General features: G+C 41.7%; 3 protein-coding genes across 6 annotated transcripts; all 3 read left to right on the top strand.

The window, feature by feature from the left end:
* Positions 1–542: 542 nt before the first annotated feature.
* Positions 543–7,385, top strand: pnisr (PNN-interacting serine/arginine-rich protein). Of its 3 annotated transcripts, none has more exons than XM_049729549.2 (12): positions 545–678; positions 1,123–1,216; positions 1,310–1,483; positions 2,575–2,816; positions 3,130–3,292; positions 3,593–3,783; positions 3,884–4,021; positions 4,096–4,195; positions 4,732–4,785; positions 5,286–5,480; positions 5,574–6,639; positions 7,087–7,385. In XM_049729549.2, exons 2-12 carry the CDS (start codon positions 1,129–1,131, stop codon positions 7,118–7,120), a joined length of 2,445 nt encoding a protein of 814 aa, XP_049585506.1. In that variant the 5' UTR covers positions 545–678; positions 1,123–1,128; the 3' UTR covers positions 7,121–7,385. The 3 variants fall into 3 exon arrangements, with proteins under 3 accessions (XP_049585509.1, XP_049585506.1, XP_049585508.1); XM_049729551.2 differs by having other exon boundaries at positions 599–678; positions 1,127–1,216; XM_049729552.2 differs by lacking the exons at positions 3,884–4,021; positions 4,096–4,195; positions 4,732–4,785; ... (1 more) ...; positions 5,574–6,639; positions 7,087–7,385 and having other exon boundaries at positions 543–678; positions 2,575–2,752; positions 3,593–3,743.
* Positions 7,386–8,241: 856 nt separating this feature from the next.
* On the top strand, positions 8,242–12,386 carry coq3 (coenzyme Q3 methyltransferase). Its single transcript, XM_049729555.2, has 6 exons — positions 8,242–8,642; positions 8,727–8,864; positions 9,549–9,648; positions 10,593–10,859; positions 11,125–11,284; positions 11,785–12,386. The coding sequence occupies exons 1-6, from the start codon at positions 8,449–8,451 to the stop codon at positions 11,958–11,960; spliced, it is 1,035 nt and encodes a 344-aa protein (XP_049585512.1). The 5' UTR covers positions 8,242–8,448; the 3' UTR covers positions 11,961–12,386.
* A 468-nt stretch (positions 12,387–12,854) lies between these two features.
* Positions 12,855–24,169, top strand: faxcb (failed axon connections homolog, metaxin like GST domain containing b). 2 transcript variants are annotated; one of them, XM_049729554.1, is made up of 7 exons: positions 12,855–13,594; positions 15,116–15,237; positions 17,342–17,477; positions 17,653–17,849; positions 20,694–20,911; positions 21,480–21,596; positions 21,722–24,169. In XM_049729554.1, the coding sequence occupies exons 1-7, from the start codon at positions 13,553–13,555 to the stop codon at positions 22,042–22,044; spliced, it is 1,155 nt and encodes a 384-aa protein (XP_049585511.1). In that variant the 5' UTR covers positions 12,855–13,552; the 3' UTR covers positions 22,045–24,169. The 2 variants fall into 2 exon arrangements, with proteins under 2 accessions (XP_049585511.1, XP_049585510.1); XM_049729553.2 differs by lacking the exon at positions 12,855–13,594 and having other exon boundaries at positions 14,509–15,237.

Below are 24,169 nucleotides of genomic sequence, written 5' to 3'. Positions count from 1 at the left end.
GTTTGTGATCATGCGTTTTTCTTTAGGCTTTCACGTGAACATAAATTGCATTTACTGTTAAAGTAAAAATATTATTTACCAGACAGATTCTTATAGACTTAATATTCACATCAATTTTCAAACTTTTTTTTTAAATGTACAGTTAGTATAAATGGAATGTGGCAGACTATTAAGGGATCTAATTCTTCTGCATTCATGTGAAAATGAAAATTTCCCCAAGATCGAGGGTGACCAGAGGTGACCATGCCACCACGGAGCTCCGCACCTGCTTGATATTCATGTTGAAGTCACCCTCAAAGAAAATCTATGTATTGCCATGGTTTTAACAATTAAAAAACATCATTATTAAACATTTCCCCGCTAAGTTCGTCAAGTTTTTGATTATTGTTATTATTATTAATCAAATATTAAGATCACTTTAATACTTTATTATGGAATCTTGTTATGCATGTATGGTGTCCAATTCTTAAAAAAAAAAAAAAAGAAAAGAAGAAGAATCCCATTTCTCAAATGTATTTTAGAGTAGTAAAATAAGCATGTCCAACTCAAATCTTGTGTCAAATAAAAGTAGTGGACAGGAAGCGGCGGAGTGTCACACTTGCGTTCGGTCTCACTGGTTTGCTGTCCCACGGCAGCCATTTTGGATCACCAGCGCCTGAGAGCAATTGTTCGGAAAAGGTAAATTGACGTGTTCCCCCACCACACACACACAAATTAGCACGATATTCGCTTCTGCCATCGCATCGTTTAGAGACGTTATTTAAACGCGAGGGAAAAGAAATAGTCAACCGTCTAGCTCGAAGTGCAGCTTCTTAGCCGTCATTCGTAGCTTGGCTAAAGCGAGCTCCGGTTAGCCTGTTTAACCCCCCTTGGCTTCAGAATCTCGATCCAGGTATGTGTGTCGGGTTGCTTAGTTTTTTGATCTATCGTGATTTTGGTTGCTTAGCAGTCAGTCATTTATTTTGTACAATGCACACCTAATGATCCGTTTCATGTAGCCTTACAACCACAACCAATCGATTGTAGCTAATTTTAGCATGACGCTAACGCTTGTCCCATACAATCTGTAGTCCTGCCAGCAACACTAATGGCATAAATGTAAATCAAGTTTGCTTCTTTTAGAGAGGAATGTGGGATCAGGGAGGCCAGCCCTGGCCGCAGTGGCCTCTGAGCCAGCAGCAGTGGATGCAGTCATTCCAGCACCAGCAAGATCCAGGTTAGTGAGCAGGGCAGTGGGCACCTTCCACTCAAATTAATATTTCGAATACCACCAAGTGTATACCTTCATTGCATGCATGTGTCTCCATAGGTCAGGTAGACTGGGCTGCCCTTGCACAAGCTTGGATAGCGCACAAGGAGTCTACTGGATCAGAACCTAACATTCAGCCCAATGGACAGGACATCCCAGGTCTGGAACAACCTGCACAAGGCAACCGTGGGTCCTTCCAGGGTGACTCTGCTTTTGGCAGAGTGTGGCAGCCAGGTACATTTCTATGAACACAATTAGATCAATAATAATTGAGCCCTTTTGGCCAGTGAACTAAGCTCCCTGAACTGGCAGCGGCCTTTTGTATTCATGGTATAATACACTAAGCTTATGTGAGTATCACTTATTATTACTTTTTGCATGCTTTTCCTTTAATGTAAAATCTAAATTAATATAACATTTGACATTTTATGCACTTGATATCTTGTTCAGATCCTTATGGGAAGATCTTGACCGCGCAAATAAATGTCTGCAGCGTGGTATAAAGATCAATGGCCATTATTTTATTTAAGTGGATACAACTCAAAATACTGAATATGAAATTTTCAAAAAGCAAACACATGTTATTGTCAATGTATTTATTCATGAAATCTGTCCTGAAGCAGACAAGCTAGCATCAGTGAACACAGTTAGGTAGTGGCCCAGGGGTTACTGTTAATGTGGACCCTGCACATATGTTATAATTCGTTGCTGTTGGACAGAACTATCAGATCTTGAAAAATTCTATCCTTTTGTTTTATCTTTTAACATCTTTTAATTGATCTTTTAAAAGAGAATTTTGCTCCTACAAAAAAAAAAAAAAAAGTTAGTCTTGAGCCCTGTAATACAAGGTAAACTGCTGCTTTCATGTTGACATTTACCCTTAAAAATCTTTAGGCTTTAGTGACTTTGTGTCCCGCCAAGGGAACTCTCCACTGCCGCTGCCACTAAGATTTTGTTACATGATAGAAAATTCGGAACATGTTCAAATGTTGTCTGTTTGTAACAGTACTTGTGATCTCAACATGGGCCAAAGAGGTATCCTTTTTAATTCTCATGAAGTGATGACATTTTTCTGTTGGAGTAAATTTGATTCATAAAACATTTTCAGCTTACAGTATCTGAGTTGACTGTATTATTTGAATTGATCTCTTTGTATTCTCTCTTAGCAGTATCAGTATAGTATCATTAAACATTTTCAGGATTTCCAATAGCGGTTGAAATTTTAGTTTATTTAATTCTGGAGTGGACACCAAAGACACCTGCCCCTGTTTTTCTACCTGCCTAGGTTTACCACTCGTATTAATAAAGTATTTTATCATGAACAGAATGGGGAATGCATGGCCAACGGCCACCGCGCCCTCCACCACCTCCTGACCAAACCTGGATTCCGCCTGGCTCAGCTCCGATGGATGTTGCGAACCCCAGTGAAGATGGCAACAGCCAGGACAGTGCAGAGTTCAACTCTGAAGCGCACCGTGGGGTTTTCCCCCAGAACAGCCATGGGTATGGGGCACAGCCCGACAGCTACGCCATGGCCCCCATGGCCATAAACCAGTTTGATTATCAGGTATGCAGATGAGGCAGTGAAATTTGTTGAAGCTTTTGGGTTTTCCATAGAAAACGTTGCCAGATCCAATCATCTAAGGTGTATCAGTCATTGCCTCCTTGAGGCGGTTGAAAGGATATTGGCATGTTGAGGAATCCAGCATGGTTTGGTTTTCTTTTCATAGATTTTGAGCCAAACAACATAACCAGCACAGTCGTGAGTCATTTTGGATATTTAGTATTCCAGGAGAAGACGACTCCAACCCGGCATTCAGCATTTTGGACCTGTGATTATTTAATGTAACTTTGATTTCTTTTGTGCTGTCTCTTAACAGCATGGAGCTGCTTCAGCTTTTGCCCCGCCGCCTTCTGGCTTCCACGCCCCATACTGGCAGGGTCCCCCTCAGAACAGACGGGATGCCCGATCACCTGGTTTCAGGGAACGGCCCAGATCCCCTCTCCAGCTTCCTATTAAGCAGGAAGTGCCACCGCCACTTGGTAAACTGCAAATTTGGACACAGCTATTGAAAACGTGCAGGACCGGAGTTGTTTACCCGTGCTTTATGGGCTACAACTCCAAGATGAAAATGCAAAAGAATTTTCCAGAGTTACTCTTAGTATTTTGAACGTAAATAATTTCCTCATTTGTATTTTCTAACGAGTATTCATTCACTACCCAATATGAACTAATGCAATATTGAGTGATTAATACATGTCAGCATACAGTCAGTGAGTGCCAATGGCATGCGTCAAGTGGTAGTATGCCGCACACTTATTTGGACCTGTGACCACCTCCAGATGCGGTGAAACGGCGTACGCTACCTGCCTGGATCCGAGAGGGGCTAGAGAAGAGGGACCGAGAAAATCAGAAGAAACTGGAGCGGGAGCGAATGGAGAAGGAGCGTGCTGAAATGTCCAAAGAGGATGACCAGGAGCACGAAGTGGATGAAGGGGGTGATGGACCTCGTGTCCCGAGAAAGAGTAAATTTGTAAGCAGACAGATTTTTTTTAGGTGACATTCTATTGGAGAAAACATTTTGTCATAAATGGTCAGGAACTGTTTAAATTATGTTCTTCTGTCTTTATCAGGACAGTGATGATGAAGCGAATGAAGACAATTATGAAGAAAAGCCTCCTGTAAAAAAAGAGTTTTTTGCACAGAGCCCGTCGCCTCCTGCAGAAGATAGTGAGCATGAAATGACTGAGGAGGAAAAAGAATTCCAAATGGTCTGTCCTGCATTACAGATAATGTCATAGTCGAGAGAGCGCAACTGACTGGATTTTTGTTTTGCTATTTCAAGATGATCATCACAAAAACACTCCTCACGGAGATCCTTCTGGAAGTCACCAATGAAGAGATCCAGCATGTGGCAAAAGAAGTCCACCGCAAAGCAACACGAGGTCTGCTCTTATCTTGCCCGGCTAATGTATTATTGCTTTTCACGCAAACAGTTATCATTTGGACAGACTCTAAGAAGTGCTCCATAATCATGTCCGGTAAAGTAGCAGCAGCTGGGCATAAAAAAAGTGGAATATGATCTAATTGGCATTGCCAACCATTCTCTGCTAATGCATCAGTGAGAGCTGAGCATTTGAAACCTGTCATGGTCCATGGCACTAAAGGTCCTACTGCCCAGCAGCCACCAACGGAGAGGAGCCATGTGATGCACTAGTGCAGAGTGGTTCTTTCCCTCCCCTCACACTGCATTGATGTGGATTGTCTAACGGAAGTTTATTTGTTAACCCTCTCTCTTTTCTCCCATTTTTTTTCTTTATTTTTTTTCTCCTGTTACCAATGGCAGCTCGTGTGAATAGTGCTTTATCTGTGACCTCGCCTTCCCCCTCCCCACCCCACCCATTCTCTAGCGACTCTCGCCTTTGAGAGAATGGCAATATGTGTTTTAACATGTTGTTCCTGTTGTTGATGTGAATCAAAGCTCCTGCAAAACAGCTGGCACAGTCAAGTGCACTGACTTCTCTGACTGGTCTCAGTGAGTATCCGTTTTATTACGGCGGGCGGGAGGGAAGAAACATAATATAGTTTGTTAATTAATTATATAGTTTGGGGGCAGATGGCAGGACAAATCGCCCAAATATTTAACTTAAGATGCTACACTTCAAATAAATTAGTTTTTCCCCATTTTTATCATCGAAGCATGCAATTACATATTTGTTTAGACTTAAGATCTACAAGTTGCTAGGGATGCACGAAAAAAAACACCTTTCCTGTTACTTTTTACCGGTCCGTGGCCTGGTGGTTGGGGACCACTGGCTTAAAATGACAGCAACCTGACCGCTATTGTATTCCAAGCGGCTCTTGGGTCCGGTTTTGTTCAGCGGACTGATGAATGTCGTTTTTTTTTGTTCAGTCAGTTCGTGCATCCCTACAAATTATGACTTTGAGTTAAAAATTATCGTTTCACTTATGGAATGCAAGAATTTGATGTTAATTATTGGCCAACGCTAAAAGACTGGGCTTCTGTTGTGGCAGGTGGGCTGGGTGACTATGGTTCAGAGGAGAGTGCTGAGGAGGACGACCACAGCGCTCGAGGCTCAGAATCCTCCGACACTGATGAGGAGGAGTTGCGCCATCGTATCCGGGAGAAGCTGGATGCCTTCTATCGCAAGGAACGAGAAATGCAACAGCTCCAAGAAAAACAGGCTCAGGATGCTCTTCTTGCTCGTGGTGAGAAGCTATTGACCCCAAAAGTTTCAGTTATAATTACTTGTTGTCACCTTACATTCTCATAACGAGCGTTTTCACTTTTTGTCTCTACAGAGGAGATGGTGAAGGAACGATTGAGCAGAGAAAGGCTTGAATATGATGAGGGCCAGTCAGAGGAAGGAAAAGAGAGGCAGCCAGAGCCCTTAGTAGAAAAGCGTAGGTCCCGTAGTGAGCTCGAGAGTAGTGAGGGAAGGCATTCGGGCAGGGGGAAGGAGAGATTAGGCAGAGGCGGTAGCGATTCCCCAGCCGACGCTCACAGCAGCAGCTCTCGATCGTCCTCCAGCCGCAGCAGCAGTCGGTCGTCCTCTTCATCTTCGTCATCATCTTCTCGTAGTTCCTCGCAATCCTCTTCCCCTCGAAGGAAGAGGAGACGGAGTCGATCTTCTTCCCATAAGGCCCGCAGGCGTAGTCGCAGCAGCTCTCGTAGACGTCGTAGTGAAAAGATTCGCGACAGGAGGAGAAGCAGCACGGAGCAAAGAGCGGGACACCGTAAGAAAGACCGCAGCGACTCCAGAGAACGAAGAAACCGCCGGAGTATTTCCAAATCCAGAGATCGGGACAAGTCCCGGGCCCAGGATAGCCGTAGTCGCAGCAGAGACAAGGGCAGGGCAAAGGAGAAAGATAAGGACAGGGAAGAGAAAGACAGGCGAAGAAGCAGGGATTGCGGGGACAGTAGTCACGGCGGCAAACACAAACAGAAGGCCTCCACCAAAGATGAAGAGAGGAAGCGAGATCGAAGCCGTAGCCATGAGAGAGACAAAAAAAGGAAGGATAAGGAGAGAGAGTCCGAAAGAAAGAAGGAGAGACCAAGGACTAAAGAAAAGACCAATCCTTCAGTTAGTGAGGAAAATGGCAAATTAAAGAAACGAAGAGAGACGGACTCTCACGCCGACTTGCACGGTGACAAGTACAGCAGGCAGGATAGCAAATCCAGCAAAAAGGGCTCAGCGAAAGCTAGCAAGAGACTGTCCAATTCCGATTCAAGCAGATCCCCTACGCCGGAACTTAGTAAGGAAAAGAAATCTAAGAAATCCAAACGTAGTCGCTCACGGTCTGTGGAAAAATCGCACAAGTCTGGTAAGAAGGCAAGCCGCAAACACAAGTCTAAGTCGCGATCAAGGTAGTATTCGTTTTTTTCCTCTTACATTCCTATTCTGTGTTCTCATTGTATGTCTAATTGTGATTTCCCCCAAGTCATCTTAACCGACATCTTTAATTCATGGACAAATGTTTTGGGAAGCTGACTATCAAATGCAGTTGTGTAGATTCAACATTGGCCCGTGTTGCGGTGCGCAGGCCTCTTCTGCAGTGTACCTTGCAAACATTACCAAGCTAGAAAGCTTTGGGGACCATTTTGTAGGTCAAAGGGAATCCACACATAACGTCCGACAGCATGTTTTGCAGGGTAGACTTTCAGAACAGTCATTTGTGAAGAAAGTGTTTGTTACTTTAGAATATCTGGTGGGTGAGGCAGTATAGCTGTTTACTGCATGTTTTTTTTTTTTGTTGTTTTTTAATCTGAGTGTATGAGCGACGTATTAATCTGTTTTTGTGCATCCATTTTTAGGTCGAATTCCCCCAATCGTCGTAGCAGACACTGAGGATGTGCTTCCCCACCGCTAAATTCCACCATTCAAGTGGCTTGTCTCATTACAGAGGCAGTTGTGTAGGTGGTCATCCCTTTACAATTCTTTCTCCATTGTAAATATATTATTTTTAAAGTTTGTCTGAGGAAGCTAGAGGTCCTTTCTTGTATCATTGGCAAAGCTGACACTATGAACACAAATAGTTTTAAATCTTAACAGGATGCACAGATTTCTCCACCAAACGTTATTGTACGATGTCCAATAAAACTATTTGTCCTTGTCTCGCCTCATTGGTCTCTAATGTTGACTAGACTTAACATGAAAATTCCAGTCATCAATTAAAAAGAAAGATGTGATTGTTGTAGGGTGTGAATTTGTGTTCCGTTATTTGTCCTGGTTGGTAGTATTTTACGTGTAAAGGTTTGAAGTTATGAAACTCAATGGTCGTTGCTAGAGAAAATGACATCAACAGTGGTTGCTATAGTGACGCTAACCTCTTTCTTGACTACTGCCAAGGTGCTTTTTCACCAAAGCGCTGTCCACCCTCCTCTAGCTCAAGAGGTGCAGCACTGTTTGAAAACGTCAAGGGATATCTGGCTTTGGGAGTGACATTTCATTATGGACCTAAAATGCATTGACTTTTTCAAGTGCGCTTATTTCATTGCATATATCTCAAAAGTTGACTGTTCAAGTATACTTTGCACATCTAGCATTTCTCTAACAAATTGCTAAGCAGGTATTTCATCCATGAACTGACCGAAACATTTTATTGTAAGTATCTAATTGCATGTTTTCAGAGGTAAGAAGTCATCAGCGTGTTTGAGGGTTTTTTTGCTGCCGCTGCTTGGCTATTAAATGGTTACCATGCTGATGCACATTTCTGAAAAAGCACATTGGCTCAAATTACCTGAATAAAATTACCTAATAAATATTCAGCAATTATTTCTCATGGTCCCTGTGACTCCTCGGTTAGTGTTATCAGCTTGTTGCAACAGTGAGACTGGAGATATCTTTTTGGGGGTTGGGAAAGGGGAACCTTAAAACTGGCAATAGTACTTTAAAAATTAAAACTATAATTGATTTTTTTAAATGCCGTACTATTGATCATACGGCATTTAAAAAAATCAATTATAGTTTTGATTTTTAAAGTACTATTGCCAGTAATTATTTGCAAGGAAATGAACTTTTTAGAGCAACTCAGTCGTCACAAAAACTAAATATACAGGCGTCAGCACAAATAATGCCAGTCGGGAACCTTTGTCTACCGTTTGCTGTTTCTGTCCGAACAATTATCATTAAAGTACCTGTCAGCCTCGAATGTCAAGTACTGTCTGTCATTTAACATGCTTGCAAACAAGTTTGGCCGTACCGTGGTTAGGTTGTGTTGCTGCAACGCAGTGCCCTTATGCGGTGTTAGCCAGAGACATATGGGTCGGCACCGATCTGTTTGGGCTGTGGCGTGTCAACAGCGGACACTGTGGCTCCAGATGAATGTTGCGGAGCGGACAAAACAGATTGCCGTGCACCGTCAACTCAGGTACTGTGCAGGAGTTGTGTTATGAGAACTTTATGCTGTCATGATCAACCCTATTTGTGACATCTGTGGTTTTCCCCTGCAAAGTACAAAAACATCCCATCAAACCACAGTGGACCCTGATGAGCTGAAAAGGTTTCGATCACTGGCCAGCAAGTGGTGGGATGAAAATGGCGAGTTCAGAGCCCTTCACTCCATGAATGACCTGAGAGTGCCTTTCATAAGGTGTGTTTGTACAGATTATGTATTGCAATAAATCTATTTGAAATTGCACTGCTTCCAACATCTCAACCAAGTAGTCTTTTAAATGTCTAAAGTACTCTAAACTCTGTTCTTGTGGTATAATAGAGCCAAGTAGACATATTGAAGATGACAGAATTCCTCCACACATGTGCACATTTGCAGCCAATAGCATTTCAGCTTCCCTGGCACTGCATACTTGAGTTATGATTTGATTGATAAGATCTGCTGCTGGGGCCGAGCATGATAATCGCAACTTGAGCCATCCTGCACAGAGGCCATTGCAGCTCTCCTCCTCTACCCCCACTATGGTGTCTTTGGTGCCGTTGATGTTTCGGCATAGTGACAGTCTGACAGATCTAGTGGCCGTCTTTTGAGTGTGGCTGATTTGCTTGATGCATTTCTGCCCCGAGGACATGTCTGAATGAGATGCAGCATCATTTTTACTATTGCTGCAGGGTTGTCACCTTCTGCCATTCTTACTGTGATGTTGTTAATGCTGCTGTAGTGCTTTCCTCTGTAAGGATCGAATGCACTTCTGGAATCATCCCTTGCACTCCATCGACCGAACGCGTCCCAATCAATGGATTATTCTTCCCATTTCAGATTGCAGTCTTCTGTTGTCTTTGCTTATAACATTCATTATTTTTTGCTTATTTTCCTGATCAGAGATAATCTGCTGAATGTGCACAAAGCACATCATCCTGGAAAACCACTTGCCGGACTAAGAGTTCTGGATGTCGGCTGTGGAGGCGGCCTGCTCGCTGAGGTAGTGGCGTTTTATATATGTGTATGCGTGCAGAGCTGGTCCCTTCAACACAATTTTCTGCAATTGTTCAAATGACTTTCTTGTATGTCAGATTGCCTGGTCCGACAAAACAAAGGTCTGTCGCAGTGTGAGAATGTGCTTTCAGTACCCACTGCTCATCCTGACATATAACGATAAACAATAAACATTGAACCGTCCGTCTAATTTGCAGTTTCTGTTGACATGACTGGTCTCAGTTTGGTGGAGTGGACAGTCGGTCGTTTACATTTGTTTATGTGTTTGTTAGTGTTGATCGCTGTTCAGTAGAGACGCAGCGCCTGTCTCAGCTTTCACTCACGCTGAGGCTGTACTAGCTGCACTGTGTGATCCGCAAAGACAAAATCAGGTCCCGTACTTATGCGGCTCACACAGACTGTCATTTAAATGCCGACAGGGAAGCAAGTCACAAAGTCTGTCAGTGGCAAATGCAACTGGGAAAGTGTCTCTGTATGTTTTTGTCAATGGAAGCCTTCCCATCACAAAAGATCAAGTTTATAGGTCTTAGACACTTGCTTTGGGGTAAGAAGTTCACGCCAGGCTGCATTTTTAGCCTAAATCCGTTAGGGGGCACTAAATTGCAATCTAATCACTCCTGACCAATGTTTCCCAGCGTTTTTTGAGCCAAGGCACACATTCCACCAAACAAAAATTGCATCAAAAGTAAGAATACTGAAATAATGATTATCTTGTCTCAATCTACTCCTAAATTTTCTTAGTCGATGTGATGTCTGGGCTTGTTTAAATTTAACACAAAGCTGATGTGGTTGTAGAAAGCCCTGAGTAGTATGTATGATCGAGTGTGTGTCTTTGCAAATTTCTTATTTTATTTTTTTATTTCCATATGCAATGATAATAATAATACATCTCTCCTTTGTACCACTCCACCTCCTCCATTCCTCCCCCAGCCTCTTGGTCGCCTGGGAGCCAGCGTGTTAGGTATCGACCCAGTGGAGGATAGCATTGGCACGGCACAGCTGCATTTGTCGTATGACCCCGATCTTGGCGAGCGGGTCGGCTATCGGGCGTGCACCCTGGAGGAGCTGTCGGCAGATGCGGCGGGAGGAGAGATGGACCGCGGAGACGTCCTGTTTGATGCCATCGTAGCGTCCGAGGTCGTGGAACATCTGGCTGACCTGGAAACATTTGCAATCTGCTGCAGCCACGTGCTGAAGGTGTGCGCTTGCTTCCAGCTGCTCCCTCAAGTCAGTTACTGCTCTGCATCCCTGAGGCACATATGGTGACATTATTAAGGTACCCTCTGCTGTGCCTCAATGGGAATATATTAGTTTGTTTTTCAAATTGCAGTTGGCAAGTCTCAAAAGCAAACTCAAAGTCTCCCTTTTGATTATTCCTTCATTGTTTCTACATGTATGTAGTTATTTGTATGATTATCCGTCTCGATCTGCACTTCCCACTTCTGATCTTGTCTCTATGCAGCCAGGCGGCTCACTCTTCATCACCACCATTAATAAAACCAACCTGTCATATGCCTTGGCTATTGTGGCGGCCGAGCAGCTGATGCGTATCGTTCCCAGGGGGACGCACGACTGGGAAAAGTTCATCAGCCCAGTAGATCTGGAGCGCCGTCTAGAGTCAAGTAAGTTACCAGAGGGAGCATCAGAAAAGTGTAGCCATAGTCCCCGCATTTACTTAACACTGCTGTGAAGAAGTATTTCCTCCATCCTGATTTTATTACGATTTTAATATCCCTAACTGTTATTGGGTTTAAAACAAGTTAACCATAGTGATTATGATGAGTGATGATGTACCTAATGTGAAAATGAGCCTTGCCTCTCTCACCATTTTTTAAAAATATTTAATTGCGCATGTTAAACTGGAAGTCAGTCCAAAAATGTTCTTTTTAAAAATACTTTCTGCGCAGCCCAACTAGTCACACGGTGTTCTGATTAATGTTTCTTATGTGGAATATAGCATAATAGATGCCAATTTTAATTTCTCCCAAATCTTGGTTGATTTGAACATTTGTATAACATTGAGTGTGCACAACTTTTTCATAATTTAGCCGTGCATATTTACAGCATGTAGCTGTCTTCTCGTTTCCTTCTTTGACCCTCATCTTACTTGCTCCTCCATCAGATGGTTTCTCGGTGCAGTCGGTCCAAGGTATGATGTACAATCCAGCATCAGGAGGCTGGAGCTGGATCAACAGCACTGCCATCAATTATGCTCTGCACGCTGTCAAATTGGCTGAGGAGCCCAACTCAGACCCCAAAATGGGCAAACCGGAGAACTCCACAGCATCACACAGCTAAGCCACTGGATCTAGACATTGGTCAAGATATTTTGAGCTAGTTGCTGATTTGCACATCTAAGCAGCAGACAGTTATGAGTTCATCTGAAGCAAAGCTGCAGCTCCACATTGCATGTGTTTGAATGGTCATAGCTCGTCGAGTCACTGAATATTCTGAGCATGAGCCAAACGTTATTTGTGTCGAGAACGCCAACTCTAAATAGTTTTTTTGTGAGTTTTCCGCCACAAGCGTGAGTATTTTTAGCGTGGGAGCAAGAAAAGGGGGTAGTCACATGCTTGTGAGGCTGGAAATCATTTCACGTGCCACTATTATGTAATAGGACTTAAGGCAATGGCATAGAATAAGTCACGTTTTTTTCCGATGTCTGAATAGATGTGATGTGAGAGCTGTTTTCAATTGCTCTAAATGTATTTTGTTGGAATCCAACCTCATACAATAGGGAAATTATTATTTCATCCCTTACTGAATTGGTTTGCTCACTTTTAAATAAGATGTTCCGAATCTCCAAATTTTGTAGTTAGTTATGGATTATGGTAGTTAACAGACTATCAGTCAAAAATGCAGAAAGAAAATCAAATTCAAGGCATGGATGCATCTTTCAGCATGACAACCACCCAAAACCTACTTTTATTCCAGGGGAAAAAAAGTAGTGGCACACAAAAAAAGAATATTGAGGTTATGGCACAAGCATCTCTCTTTTGATGTCAGAATAAAGGAAAATCTGTGAAGTGATCAGAAACTTGGGATTTCCAAACTGCAGCCAAGAAACTTGAAGGATTTAAAGAGTTTCTGTAATGAGGATCAAAATCCCTTGCAAGGTCTCATCGCTGTGCTTGCCAACAACAGTTTCTCTACTCAGCACAGTTTTTACTGAAATTTATCTAGGTCTTCGCCTATTTTTTTTTAAACTCTAGCTACCCACGCCATGCAACCTTGCATTTAATAAATACTGACGTAGTTAAGGCTTTTTATTTACACAAAAGTCATATTTGACTCCAATATTATTCACAGGAGCACTTCTCCTTTGCCAAAATAATCCATCCGCCTCACATATCTGCTCAAAATAAAAGGCTCACTCTAAAATGTGCGCTTTAAATACAGAGCACAACTGTTTTCACCATAGATGAGCGTTTGGAATTTGTTTTTGTTCATGATGAAGATAAATCAATTTAAGAAGAAAGTTTGAAATCACACTAATAATCATGACATTTTAAACACTATCAGTTGCCAATTTGCCACACCTTGCTCTTCTTTTCTGGTGTGTTCAGTAAATGAAAGATGAATTTCGAAGTAGCCTTTATCGCCCTAAATTATTTCTGTCAACAAAAAAAAAAAGTTTGGACAGCTCATATTATTATTTTCCCCTGCGCGCGCACTCAAGCCGCGGGTGCGCGCCTGAAGTTGTGGCACTCATGGGACACCGACGCAGATCACCCCGCTGCTCTCCCAAATGGTGATCTTATTGACTTAGACAGGTCACCACCTGTTGACCGCCTCCGCGATGTTGGAAGGATCCGGGCGAAATCTTATTTGAGCAAGTTGTTCGCAGCCGTCTGGAGGCATGCCCGGCCAACGTTCTCCCACAACGCGCGATGGTCGGCGGCTTCAACATGAATTACCTCTTCTACTTCCGAGTGAGTGCAATACTACATTTTTTGATAAGACTTTTTACTGCTTAAAATATGTCACCCAGCAGAAGTTAAAATATTGCATTCTGCAATGAAGTTTTTGTCTCACCGATTACATAAGATCGAGCTTTAAGGGAATTTGTAGCAACATCCATGTCTACCGTAGTTAGTAAATAAAAGTATAGCCAAAGGTTAAACTATAAAGTAATCACATGTAATGTACACATTTAAAGTATTGCAAACTATAGACCACAATAATTTTAATCAAAAGTAAACAATTATGAAAGATTAATTTTAGATGTACAGTTTCTCAAATATTTATCTTCAGTTAGAATTACAATTTTATTTAGCACTGGTAAAATGTACTACTTTTAACAGCCCATATAACACAATAAGGCCCAACCATCCGCGCTGCCGGCCGGTTTGAGTTGATCTGGTGGGCCACTGGTCTCACTGGGGTGAACGGGCTCCTTAGGGTGGGGTGGCTTCTCCACGTTACCAAACAATAGACCGGTGGTGTTAAGTTGGCGCTATTTGCTACACTGCGACCGAATCTCAACCGTACTATGCCAAAATAAAAGCAATGAAGACCAGGGACAATTATTTAGAGGGGGCAATTGTAAGACTTGCATGAGCAAGTTATAAATGACCTGATTCACCCTGCACATGCTATTGTGGATAAAGTACTGTTTTAAAGTAGACATTTATTTGAAGAAAGTCTATACTTTGTATGAATTGCCGGACAAACATAGTACCTGAAATACTACCTGAATAATGTCAAAGTTTGAGTGAGTTAATTTTTTTGTGAGAAAAAAATTGCATACATTGAGCTCTTGCACCTCATGTCCGTATTTAATTTTTTTTTTTTTTTTTTTTTTTTTTGTCATACGTCTTGAGATTCACCATAGTTTAATCTGAAATGTAGGGTGGTGTCCATCTCAAATATGTTCATTTGAGCTCCTTAGGCCATTACAAATCTGTGAGAGATTCTCAAGTATGCTGCAGAAAATTACATAACTGATTTGGATTTTATCGTTTTATTCTTGTTCGTGCGAGAATTAGAAGATAACCAGCGTTAGACTTTCTCTCAATAAGTCAACACATGATGAACTTCAACTAAAAATTATTTTGGAAAAACGGTACCGGAAGTTGATCTGTCAAGCTTCTCCTTAACTTGATGATGACAGACGCTTCAATGGAAAGTGAACTCAGGGGGCGATGAGAATCAAGAAGAAGGGAAATCGAAGTATTTACTCTTGGTAGTTTTGCGGAACTATATGAGCCCTCCAACACATACTCGCTATCATGCCGTAGACCGGCTTTGTACATGAAGCCTAGCGGGGAGCGAGGCGCCGCGGAAGAGGGCCGGTTGTGACCGACGGAGGGAGGATGTACTGGGCTGCTGGCTTCGCCTCTTCCCGGCCGTGTGTGGTGGATCTCGGGCGGAATCACAGCCTCCCCCTCGGGCTGTGTGTGTCCGAGCAGCCGCAGTCGTTGTATGGATATATCATCGCCTTCCCTTTGCAGGACTACGGTGGCATTATGACAGCTCTGGGCTCCGACTCCTGGTGGAAGAAGACCCTTTACATCACCGGGGGGGCCCTCCTGGCTGCTGCAGCCTACCTCCTGCACGAGCTGCTCGCCATCAGGTATTCTCGATCGCTTTGCTTTCCTGACCCCCAGGACATCAGTGCTCTTGTGAAAATTATTCAATCTGACCATTTCCATATCACAAGCGTTGCTTTCTGTTTGTCACTCACTGGGGATTCCCTGTCTGCTTCCTCTTTCCAAGGGCACGAGTTAGGGAAATATATATATTTAAATAACATATAAGTCACGCGTCCGCTCATGTGCCATCTTCCGCCGTGCCCGCCCATTCGCCACCTGAGCGTGACTAAAACGAAGCCCTCCTCGGGCCGACCTTTAATTAACAGACCCCCCCCCCCCCCCCCCCCCACCCCGCTTTTGCTCCTCCTCACATACACTGTTCAGTATCTCCTACATCTTTAGATGTGTAATGAGATGTGATCAGTCCTTGGTATACTACAGATTAATGGAGAGTGCTAGGCTGGCAATTATGGGATTATTTTGGGCTAGACTAGTCCAGAGGAGTAAATGCATCCGGTGTAAACAGTGTCTCGGGTCCCACTTCCACCGTAATAATCTTAACCTTGCATTCCGTGCACAAGAACTGCCGCAGAATCACGTGCAGCCCACTGAGGCTGAAGCCAACCTACCAGCATCATCTGTTTGGGACATGTGATGTCATGTTGGCGTAATGCAGTTGTTGTTGTTCTTGCCGTTTTTCTTGTTGTTTTTTAATGTAATGTAGCCGATGTGGAGGGCACGGAAGATGACACGTCGTAGATCTGTTAACATAAACCCTGCAATGTTTGAAGTTTGTGTGACTGGTAGAGAAACTGTTTCAGCACCACAGGGCAGTGGACAGAGACACAAAGGCAGCCGACTCAGCGCGACAAGTGAATTTACGTTCATTTTCTTGTCAGCAACCAACCAATAGTATTAGAGCCAGCCAATCCTCTTTGGGTCTTAAGCAGTTTTGATTTTTGGGCCAGAATTAGAATGAATTTCCGAGGTTTATTTTTTTGTATACATACCTTCATTCAGTCAACTTTTCCTTGCTTTGCGCTTTGACTATGAGCAAATATTTGAAATATGCCAGTGAACTCATCTCACTTTACAACAAGCTGTTTAAAACAAAACAAACATACAACATCGCTCACAATTAGTATAATATGATAACACAATGTTATAACCCTTTAAGGAACTCATGTTGGAACACAAACTGTGGAGTGATATGTAGACAGTCAATATTTCTATCTATGCAATATTAATGACTCATCAACAAACCATTTTATGGTTCAGTGAAAAGTGATCCTTCTGGAGATTCCACCCTATGTCAGCAATATGTATGACTGTACTGTATTGTAACTCTTGAAGCACGTTATGAGTCTATTCTGAGAAAAATGCCATATAAATGAAACTTACTTAATTACATTTGTCAGGTCCCTTTTGATTGACAATGTGTTTATGATTATTTTCTGGGGCTGCATTGTATCACACTTTGTGATATTTTGGGTACTTGATTTTAGTACAGGAGTCTTTAGTGCACTTTTAGATGCAAAAATATGAAATCAGTTGTATTGCAAGTGAGTCAATAGAAGAGTTGCCTGACTTCCTTGTGGAGTGGGTTCATTACCCCAAAAATAATAATGTGAGTGCTTGTCTGTCTCTATCTGTGCCCAACTGAAGACAAGTCCAGGGTGTCGTCCCGCCAACCCCAAGTCATCTTGGATAGGCCCCGCATCCCTAATCAGAATAAACTGTATCTAAAATGGATTAGTGGATGAATCTAAATTGTTTAAAATTGTCTAGATTTTGTTGGTTGGCATTTGATTCCATGATAATTATCATCAAAGGTGACCGTAAAGTGATTTAAAAAATCACCAATGCTAATAAACCCCCAAATTATGACAGTGACTGAACAGCCTCCAAAAACTCTCAAACGTGAGTACATTATTTGTGCTCAGTGTATGACTGCATTACTTGAGCGATACGGGAAATGTCCAGCCATTCTTGAAAACTGTGCGATGACTCAGTCAGTCAAGTATTGATCGGTTTACAGATTAAACTGATTTGGTTTGATTTTACTCACTGACGGACAATATTATGGAACGAAAAAGAAAATTAGATGAGCTTCGTTTGACTACCAAATTCTCACTGTGTGTGCAGGAAGGAGCAGGAGTTGGACTCTAAAGATGCCATCATCCTCCATCAGTTCTCCAGACCAAAGAATGGTGTTCCCAGCCTCTCACCTTTCTGCCTCAAAATAGAAACTTATCTGAGAATGGTGGACCTACCCTATCAGGTAACCGTCTGTGCTTTTTGCTCCTAAAACAATTAGACTGTAAAACAGAATGACTCTTTCCTGTTTGTAAACAATTCTATTGACTATATGGATTGTTGAAGATAAGCGCTAAAAAAAAAAGAAAAAAAAAAGAAACGACGGATGGCCTCTGACACGCTGGTGTTTGTCTCCCCAGAACTATTTTGATGGGAAATTGTCAGCACAGGGCAAGATGCCTTGGCTGGAGTACAACTACGAGCAGGTCTCAGGGTCCGAGTTTATCGTTGACTTCTTGGAAGAGAAACTGGGGGTCAACCTCAACCACAACCTCACGCCGGAGGAGAGAGCTGTGTCTCGAGCAGTCACCAAAATGGTTGAAGAACATCTATACTGGTAAGGTTTTCCATGTAGTTTTGCAGCTTTGGAGATGACGTGTTGTCACATTAATCACCAATCATAAATTCATAACATGAAAGAACATTTGTAGACACACCTACAGTTCCATGCACATACACATTGATTTATTAAAGAGGGAAAATGACTTCCTCTTTAAAGTATGGAAACTTTGGCCCGTTTTGGAATCTCTTACATTGTGTGGACATACCTAATGCTGTAGGTGATTTCTGTCAAGCACTCATTATTGGTCTTTTGGGGCAGCAGTTTTGCATCATGGTTACTTTCAAACTGTTTACAACTACCTTTACATTTACGTAAATATATGAATGATAAAACAGTAATAAAATGAAGGAAACACAATCAGATGAACAATAGCATTCCAATGGTGAGTCACTCCACCTTGACTGAGCGAGAAGGACTCCATTTATCAGAACTCACTTTCCACACTGAAGCCTTGAGTGTTTTTCCATTACTTAGATGCTCTACTGACACACACACACGCACACATACCTCTCAGCATTTTGCCTCACGACATCCGGACATAATCTCTAGAATGTACCTAGTGTATGTTATGTACAGTAATGTTTAAAAAGTGACCTCCCATCCACAGAGGTCATTGCTTGATGCTTCTCACTCCTTTTATGATTCCTTGCTTCTTCTGTCCACCCTTTTCTGTGTTTAGACTTCCATGCTCACCTCGTGAATGAATTATTGATGTCAGGGAAGAGCAGTGCTGTGGCATGCTGCTGTTTTTGTAGCAAGATACAGGCTAAGAAATATGGCTGAAATATTTTGAACAATAATTTAATTGCACCCCCGTTGCGTTCTGTTTTTATATTTCTGGTCAAGGACACGTTTTATGTTCATAAGGATCATTGAATTGCCATATTTGCTTTGCACATTCAGACTTAATTAAATTTGTGTTTGATAAAGGATCATCTTTAATGTTTATAACATGTCAATGGTACTTAAAGAAGTTCTTTTATCATCACTAACACAAGATCGTAAATATCCATATTCAATGTAGTCCTCTCCTATTGTTTGATTTATTTCCTGATTATTTAAACAAATTAAAATCCCTGACAATAGATATAATATTGTATTTTAACCGAGTATTGACTGAATGTGGCCTGATGGATCAAATGCATAAGAAGGGCCGAAGCACTCTGCTGTAGCATGTTTGATTTTGGAAACGACAGTGATGATGTAATGCGTCACTTGCCTGGCTTCCACACTTGGTTCAGTTCTCACTCAGTGACAAACCAGGCTGTACATGACTGGGATCGTTGTACTGATGTGCTACAAAAAACGGGTGAATAGTGCATGCTGGGCAGGGATGCATTCTGCATAGTCCTTAAATATAACTCAGTGTGCACTATGCATGGGATAAAGCATTTGAAAAGTGCAGGATATAACACCAACTGAATGTTTATTCATTTTGGTCATTGTGACCAAGGTCCTTCTAGAAAAAGTTTTTTTTAAAAGAAACAAGCAATTTCCAAGTTTTCTATTTATTTTAATTCCCCCCAGATTCGCAAATATTTCTATCAGTCTTAATGGGACTCTGAACATTGCTGCAAATGTATGTGTTTTGGAAATACTATTATACAAACATTATTTAACCTCTTAGGCTGAGGCTTACTTCTCCAAAACACTCACTCATCTCTTTGAAGGGGAACAGTTGGGTGCACATTCAACTCAGACTGATTCAGCCTTTGTAGCGGACTAATGAATTACATAAGTGAGTAGAAAAACAACCCTCACTGCCCCTTTAGCTAAATCCTTTTTTTTTTAGTATATATATATATATATATATATATATATATATATATATATATATATATATATATATATATATATATATATATATATATATATATATATATATATATATATATATATATATATATATATATATATATATTGGTCACATAACTCATTGGCTTTTTCAAATCTGCAAAGAAAGAGCAGCATATACACTCAGGGACGAAGATGATAAACAGGAAGTGGTGTGTGGCCCCTCTAGTCATCAGGCCTAACTGTAAAACAAGCCAGATGCTTTTATCCAATTTCCATCAAGCAAGCAGAAGACCAGACGTTTCGTTGTGGTCTTATCATGACTATCCTGACTACCTATAGAATGATGCCATTGTACTAAACGTCTCTCCTCCCAGTTGGACAGAACTAAAAGGTCAGTCTCTAATCTCTTTATCCAAAGACTGTGTGAGGAAGTATAGGTGTGTATGTTTATAGAGACTTAATCTTGTTAGTGTCTGCACGCAGGAGCACTGACAGGGATTTTGAGTCCCTTTGAAAAATAAATAAAACACTCACTTGGACCCCTGCATTGAAAATAATATTTTCAATTGCTTCTGTCAGTCTAGTCTATTGTAGTTGTACTGCAGTGTTTCATCATGACCAATATTTCCCATTATTTATATGCTATGAAACTGAACAAGGTAACCAAACTCAGAGCTGATGGGCAGAGGAAGCAGTGCCCTTTTGTTGATTAGGTCAAGGGTGGTTCCCAGATACAAAGCTGTGTTGTTAACAAGGTGCAAAGGTTGAATCTTTGAATACAATGCAGCACATAGCCACATGCTGTATTAGTAAAGGGCTCATATCGTCTCTGAGGATGGAAATAGGGTGTTTGGATGCATCTCCACCAGAGGGCGCCAGTGAGGTGCCTGAGATTCTCAGTATATGAAAAAGTGAATCCAGTTAATTTCAGAAATGATTTGAATTATGGCACCACCGTGAACAGGTCAAAAATCTGTTTATCTATAAAACTTGGTCGATGCTGCATGGATTTGTTTCACTGTGTATGTTATGTTTTTTTAGGACGATCGCCTACTGTCAGTGGGTGGACAACTTGGAGGAAACCCAGAAGCTTCTGGCAATGAGTGGGCCTCTTAGCGACACACTAAAATGGCTGCTGAGCCGCCTGAACGGCAGCATGGTACGCAGAGAGATGTACGGCCACGGCATCGGTCGCTTCTCCAAAGAGGAAGTCTACGCCTTGATGGAGAAGGACATGAGGACACTGGCCACCCTGCTGGGTAGGATATGACAAGTTTCAAAATTCTGGGCCAAATCTAGTGGAAAGTGCAGTGAAGGTTTCTTTCTTTCTGTATTTTTGTAGAGGAGCACATGTAGAAAGGGGTGTATGTGCCGTTGTGGGAGTGAACACTAGCTGCTTCCCGGACAATTTAAACGGCTCCTCTAATTCCTTTTAAAATTAGAGGCATACAGAGGTCCTATTTTTATTCAGGGTGAAATTCTGACACACACCACGGTGCAAATTTTCAAGGACGGTGCCAGACAAGCATTTTGCCAACCAACTCAATGTTCTTCACATAATTAAAATGATACTAGCACATATGTTTTGAATTTGGATTTTAAAACATGTACACTTTTTTAGTGTGCTTTGAAACTTTATTCATTCATAGTATTCACTCTGATAATAAAAGATACAAACAAATCTGATTACCGTAATATTCACAAATGGGAATAAAATGCTTTTCAAGGGTAATGGGTGTGGGGTTGGGGGCGGGGGGTTATACAAGGAGTCGTATTAATCACATGAGGCCACAGTAAATGGGGTTGTCTCTTCCGTACAAAATATAGGTGATAAGAAATACTTCATGGGCTCCAAGATATCCACATTAGATGCCACAGTGTTTGGACATCTTGCTCAGGCCATGTGGACACTGCCTGGTACGCGACCAGAACAACTCATTAAAGGTTTGTGCAATGTAATATTATTTAAAAACATAACATAAGAAAAGAAAAGAAAATCTGTACCTTTGTTCTTCGGTGTTTTGAACTAGTACTACTTAAGATCAAACTGAACTCATGCGTTGTCATAGGGGAACTGATCAACCTAGCCATGTTCTGTGAACGGATGCGAAGGAAGTTCTGGCCTGAATGGTTTGTGGAGGTAGAGGATCTTTATTACGATGGAGACAGCGAGAGCAGCCGCTGCACGCCGTCGCCGACTGGTCTGCTGGACTTCGGGCTCTTCTCCAGAACTGACACTTTGGACGACAGCGACGGCAGCAGCCACTCGGCCGGACACACGCACGCACACACGCCCGGCTCTGACCACTCGCTATTTGACTCGGATGTGGGCACAGGGTCGGACAATGAAACCCAGCTCAAGGATGAAGCGATGCCCGACTTGGAGGTTTGACGTGGCGATGGCTGGCAGAAGGAGGCTGATTGGAGAGTGGAACAGCTGTCACCACAGCCTGCTGAGTGCAGAACAACAGAATCGCTGTTCAGACCCTCTTGAATACCCAACATGTTCCAGCTTCCATTTTGGACAGTGTGAGTATTGAGATGCACAATAACAAAACTGAACCACTAATTTTGCATTTTACCGTCCAGTTTGTTCTTTCCCAAAATGTCACAACTGTCATGGTGGCATTTTGTCTCTGCCTTATTTGTGTGGTCTTGTGATACAGAAGAAGGTGTTGGAGATAAGCAAGAAGTAAACAGCTCGGGTTTGTGCAAGTTCAGCATCCATTTTACCAGTTGTCTTAATCTCATTCCAACATTTTATCATTCTAGTTCGTGTAGGCTTTTACATATGGAAAGACTACATATCACATGTATTTGCATGTCTACATCAAATTTCAAACAGGACTGAACTCTTTGCTGACTGGTTGAATGGAAATGAATTGATCAGCATCTTTGTGCCTGTTCCATGCTTTTATTTTTGTTTGTTTCTTTCATGTGTTGCATTTGGAGCTTTGGGTTATTTGCAAAGCGGTTGAGCAGGGTGGTTGTAGTTGATAGAAATGACCACTAGATGGCAATAGCACCTAGCCATTAATTAAGAAGGCAAAATAGCATTGTTGCTACCATTTAGAAAGTCATATTCAATTTTCCTACTCAAAACAGTACTTTCATACTAGTACTGAATGCAGCTATAGTCCTGCCACCGTGCTTGAATCAAACATGGTTGAAAGTTTGCGCTTTAGTTCACCAGTGCCGCTTTATTTTTTCTTTATAGAAGATCTTATGTGTCAAATTCATATATATTTTTGTTAGTCTTTTATTTATTAACCTTGAAAGAGAAATTATTTTTTGCACTATTTTAGTTTTTATGTATATGAGAGCTTGGAGAATAGGACATTTGAGTTGAATTGGACCGAAAAAACAGATTATAATGCATTTAATTCATAAAACAGTTCGTGCAGAGAGCTTTTTGTTACTAAAACCTGCTCTGTGTGGATGTGAATGTTACTGGATGTGTGAATGTCATCAACTGACCAGTTGTTGGAAAGTCTTCATTGGATACAGTAATCAGGATACCAAACTAACTTGCAAAACTGAGGTAATAACTGTAAGAGGACTGTCACTTTTAGGCTACTTTCAAATATTTGTGACAAACGCAAAGGGTCAGCGTACCACTTTGTTCATGTTTTTTCCCTTTAGTTTTTATCCTCAGTTCGGGGCACTTTAAAAAGAAAATGATTGGATGTAAACTCTGCAATCACTGATGTACATTGCAAGATTTAGTCATACTAACTTCATAATATATTTGATTGTCATTCTTTATCATATCTCAATATTATTATTAATGTGTTATTCTCCCCTGACTGGTTAGGAGAAATCACATGGTTCCTGATTGTGAGGTGTGCTGACAAAGATGCTCATTGCCCGATAATCTTTTTTTTTTTTTTCCAGCCCTCTTCCATTTGAGAAGAGTCATCCCAAGCATATTCCTAACTCATTGTACTTCTTTTATAACGCACTGCTTTCATACGTTACTCCCATTAGCACTGCGTTCACCCTCCAAAAGGAACTAAAACAATCTTGTTAGGTTAAAATGGTGAAAACATTTTTACAGTGGTGCATGTTGATGCCAATGACTGCGACAGTATGCACCTCAGAAGTTCATCTACATTGTATGCAGCTGTAGGATTAATTTAATGTTAACCCTGGCTTGTAGCCTAACTGAATTTGGGCTGAGGGTAACTCAAAACCGGGGTGTAACGCTTTTGCGCATGGTGACAAGCCACCTTTGATACTAACCAGTTCAAGAGTTGGACAGAGGAAAAAAGGCAAACAACTTCCATCATGTTGTCCTGTGGTTTGTCCCCTTCAAACTCTTTCTTCATTTGGACTGCTTTCTACCAAGCCATATAAACGTCTCAAACCGTGTCATCTCTGTTGGTTTAATGTAAATATTGTATGTGTGCAAAATTGTATCATGTATGTAGAGCAGACTGATCGATCACACTGTGGCTGTGTAGTGAGAAAATGGGTCGACTGACTTATTTCAATAAAAGGCGTTGACAATTTTAAAA

Source organism: Syngnathus scovelli, chromosome 9 (assembly GCF_024217435.2).
Source record: "Syngnathus scovelli strain Florida chromosome 9, RoL_Ssco_1.2, whole genome shotgun sequence".
NCBI lineage: Eukaryota > Metazoa > Chordata > Actinopteri > Syngnathiformes > Syngnathidae > Syngnathus > Syngnathus scovelli.
This window is presented reverse-complemented; position numbering and strand designations above follow the sequence as displayed.

Coding starts and splice junctions, on each gene's coding strand:
- pnisr (XM_049729549.2), top strand. CDS start 1,129: ATGTGGGATCAGGGAGGCCAGCCCTGGCCGCAGTGGCCTCTGAGCCAG. Junction 2,817..3,129: donor TAAACCAGTTTGATTATCAG/GTATGCAGATGA, acceptor GTCTCTTAACAG/CATGGAGCTGCTTCAGCTTT. Junction 3,293..3,592: donor GGAAGTGCCACCGCCACTTG/GTAAACTGCAAA, acceptor GACCACCTCCAG/ATGCGGTGAAACGGCGTACG.
- coq3 (XM_049729555.2), top strand. CDS start 8,449: ATGCTTGCAAACAAGTTTGGCCGTACCGTGGTTAGGTTGTGTTGCTGC. Junction 9,649..10,592: donor GAGGCGGCCTGCTCGCTGAG/GTAGTGGCGTTT, acceptor TTCCTCCCCCAG/CCTCTTGGTCGCCTGGGAGC. Junction 11,285..11,784: donor GGAGCGCCGTCTAGAGTCAA/GTAAGTTACCAG, acceptor CTCCTCCATCAG/ATGGTTTCTCGGTGCAGTCG.
- faxcb (XM_049729553.2), top strand. CDS start 14,978: ATGTACTGGGCTGCTGGCTTCGCCTCTTCCCGGCCGTGTGTGGTGGAT. Junction 17,478..17,652: donor TGGTGGACCTACCCTATCAG/GTAACCGTCTGT, acceptor TTGTCTCCCCAG/AACTATTTTGATGGGAAATT. Junction 20,912..21,479: donor GACACTGGCCACCCTGCTGG/GTAGGATATGAC, acceptor TACAAAATATAG/GTGATAAGAAATACTTCATG.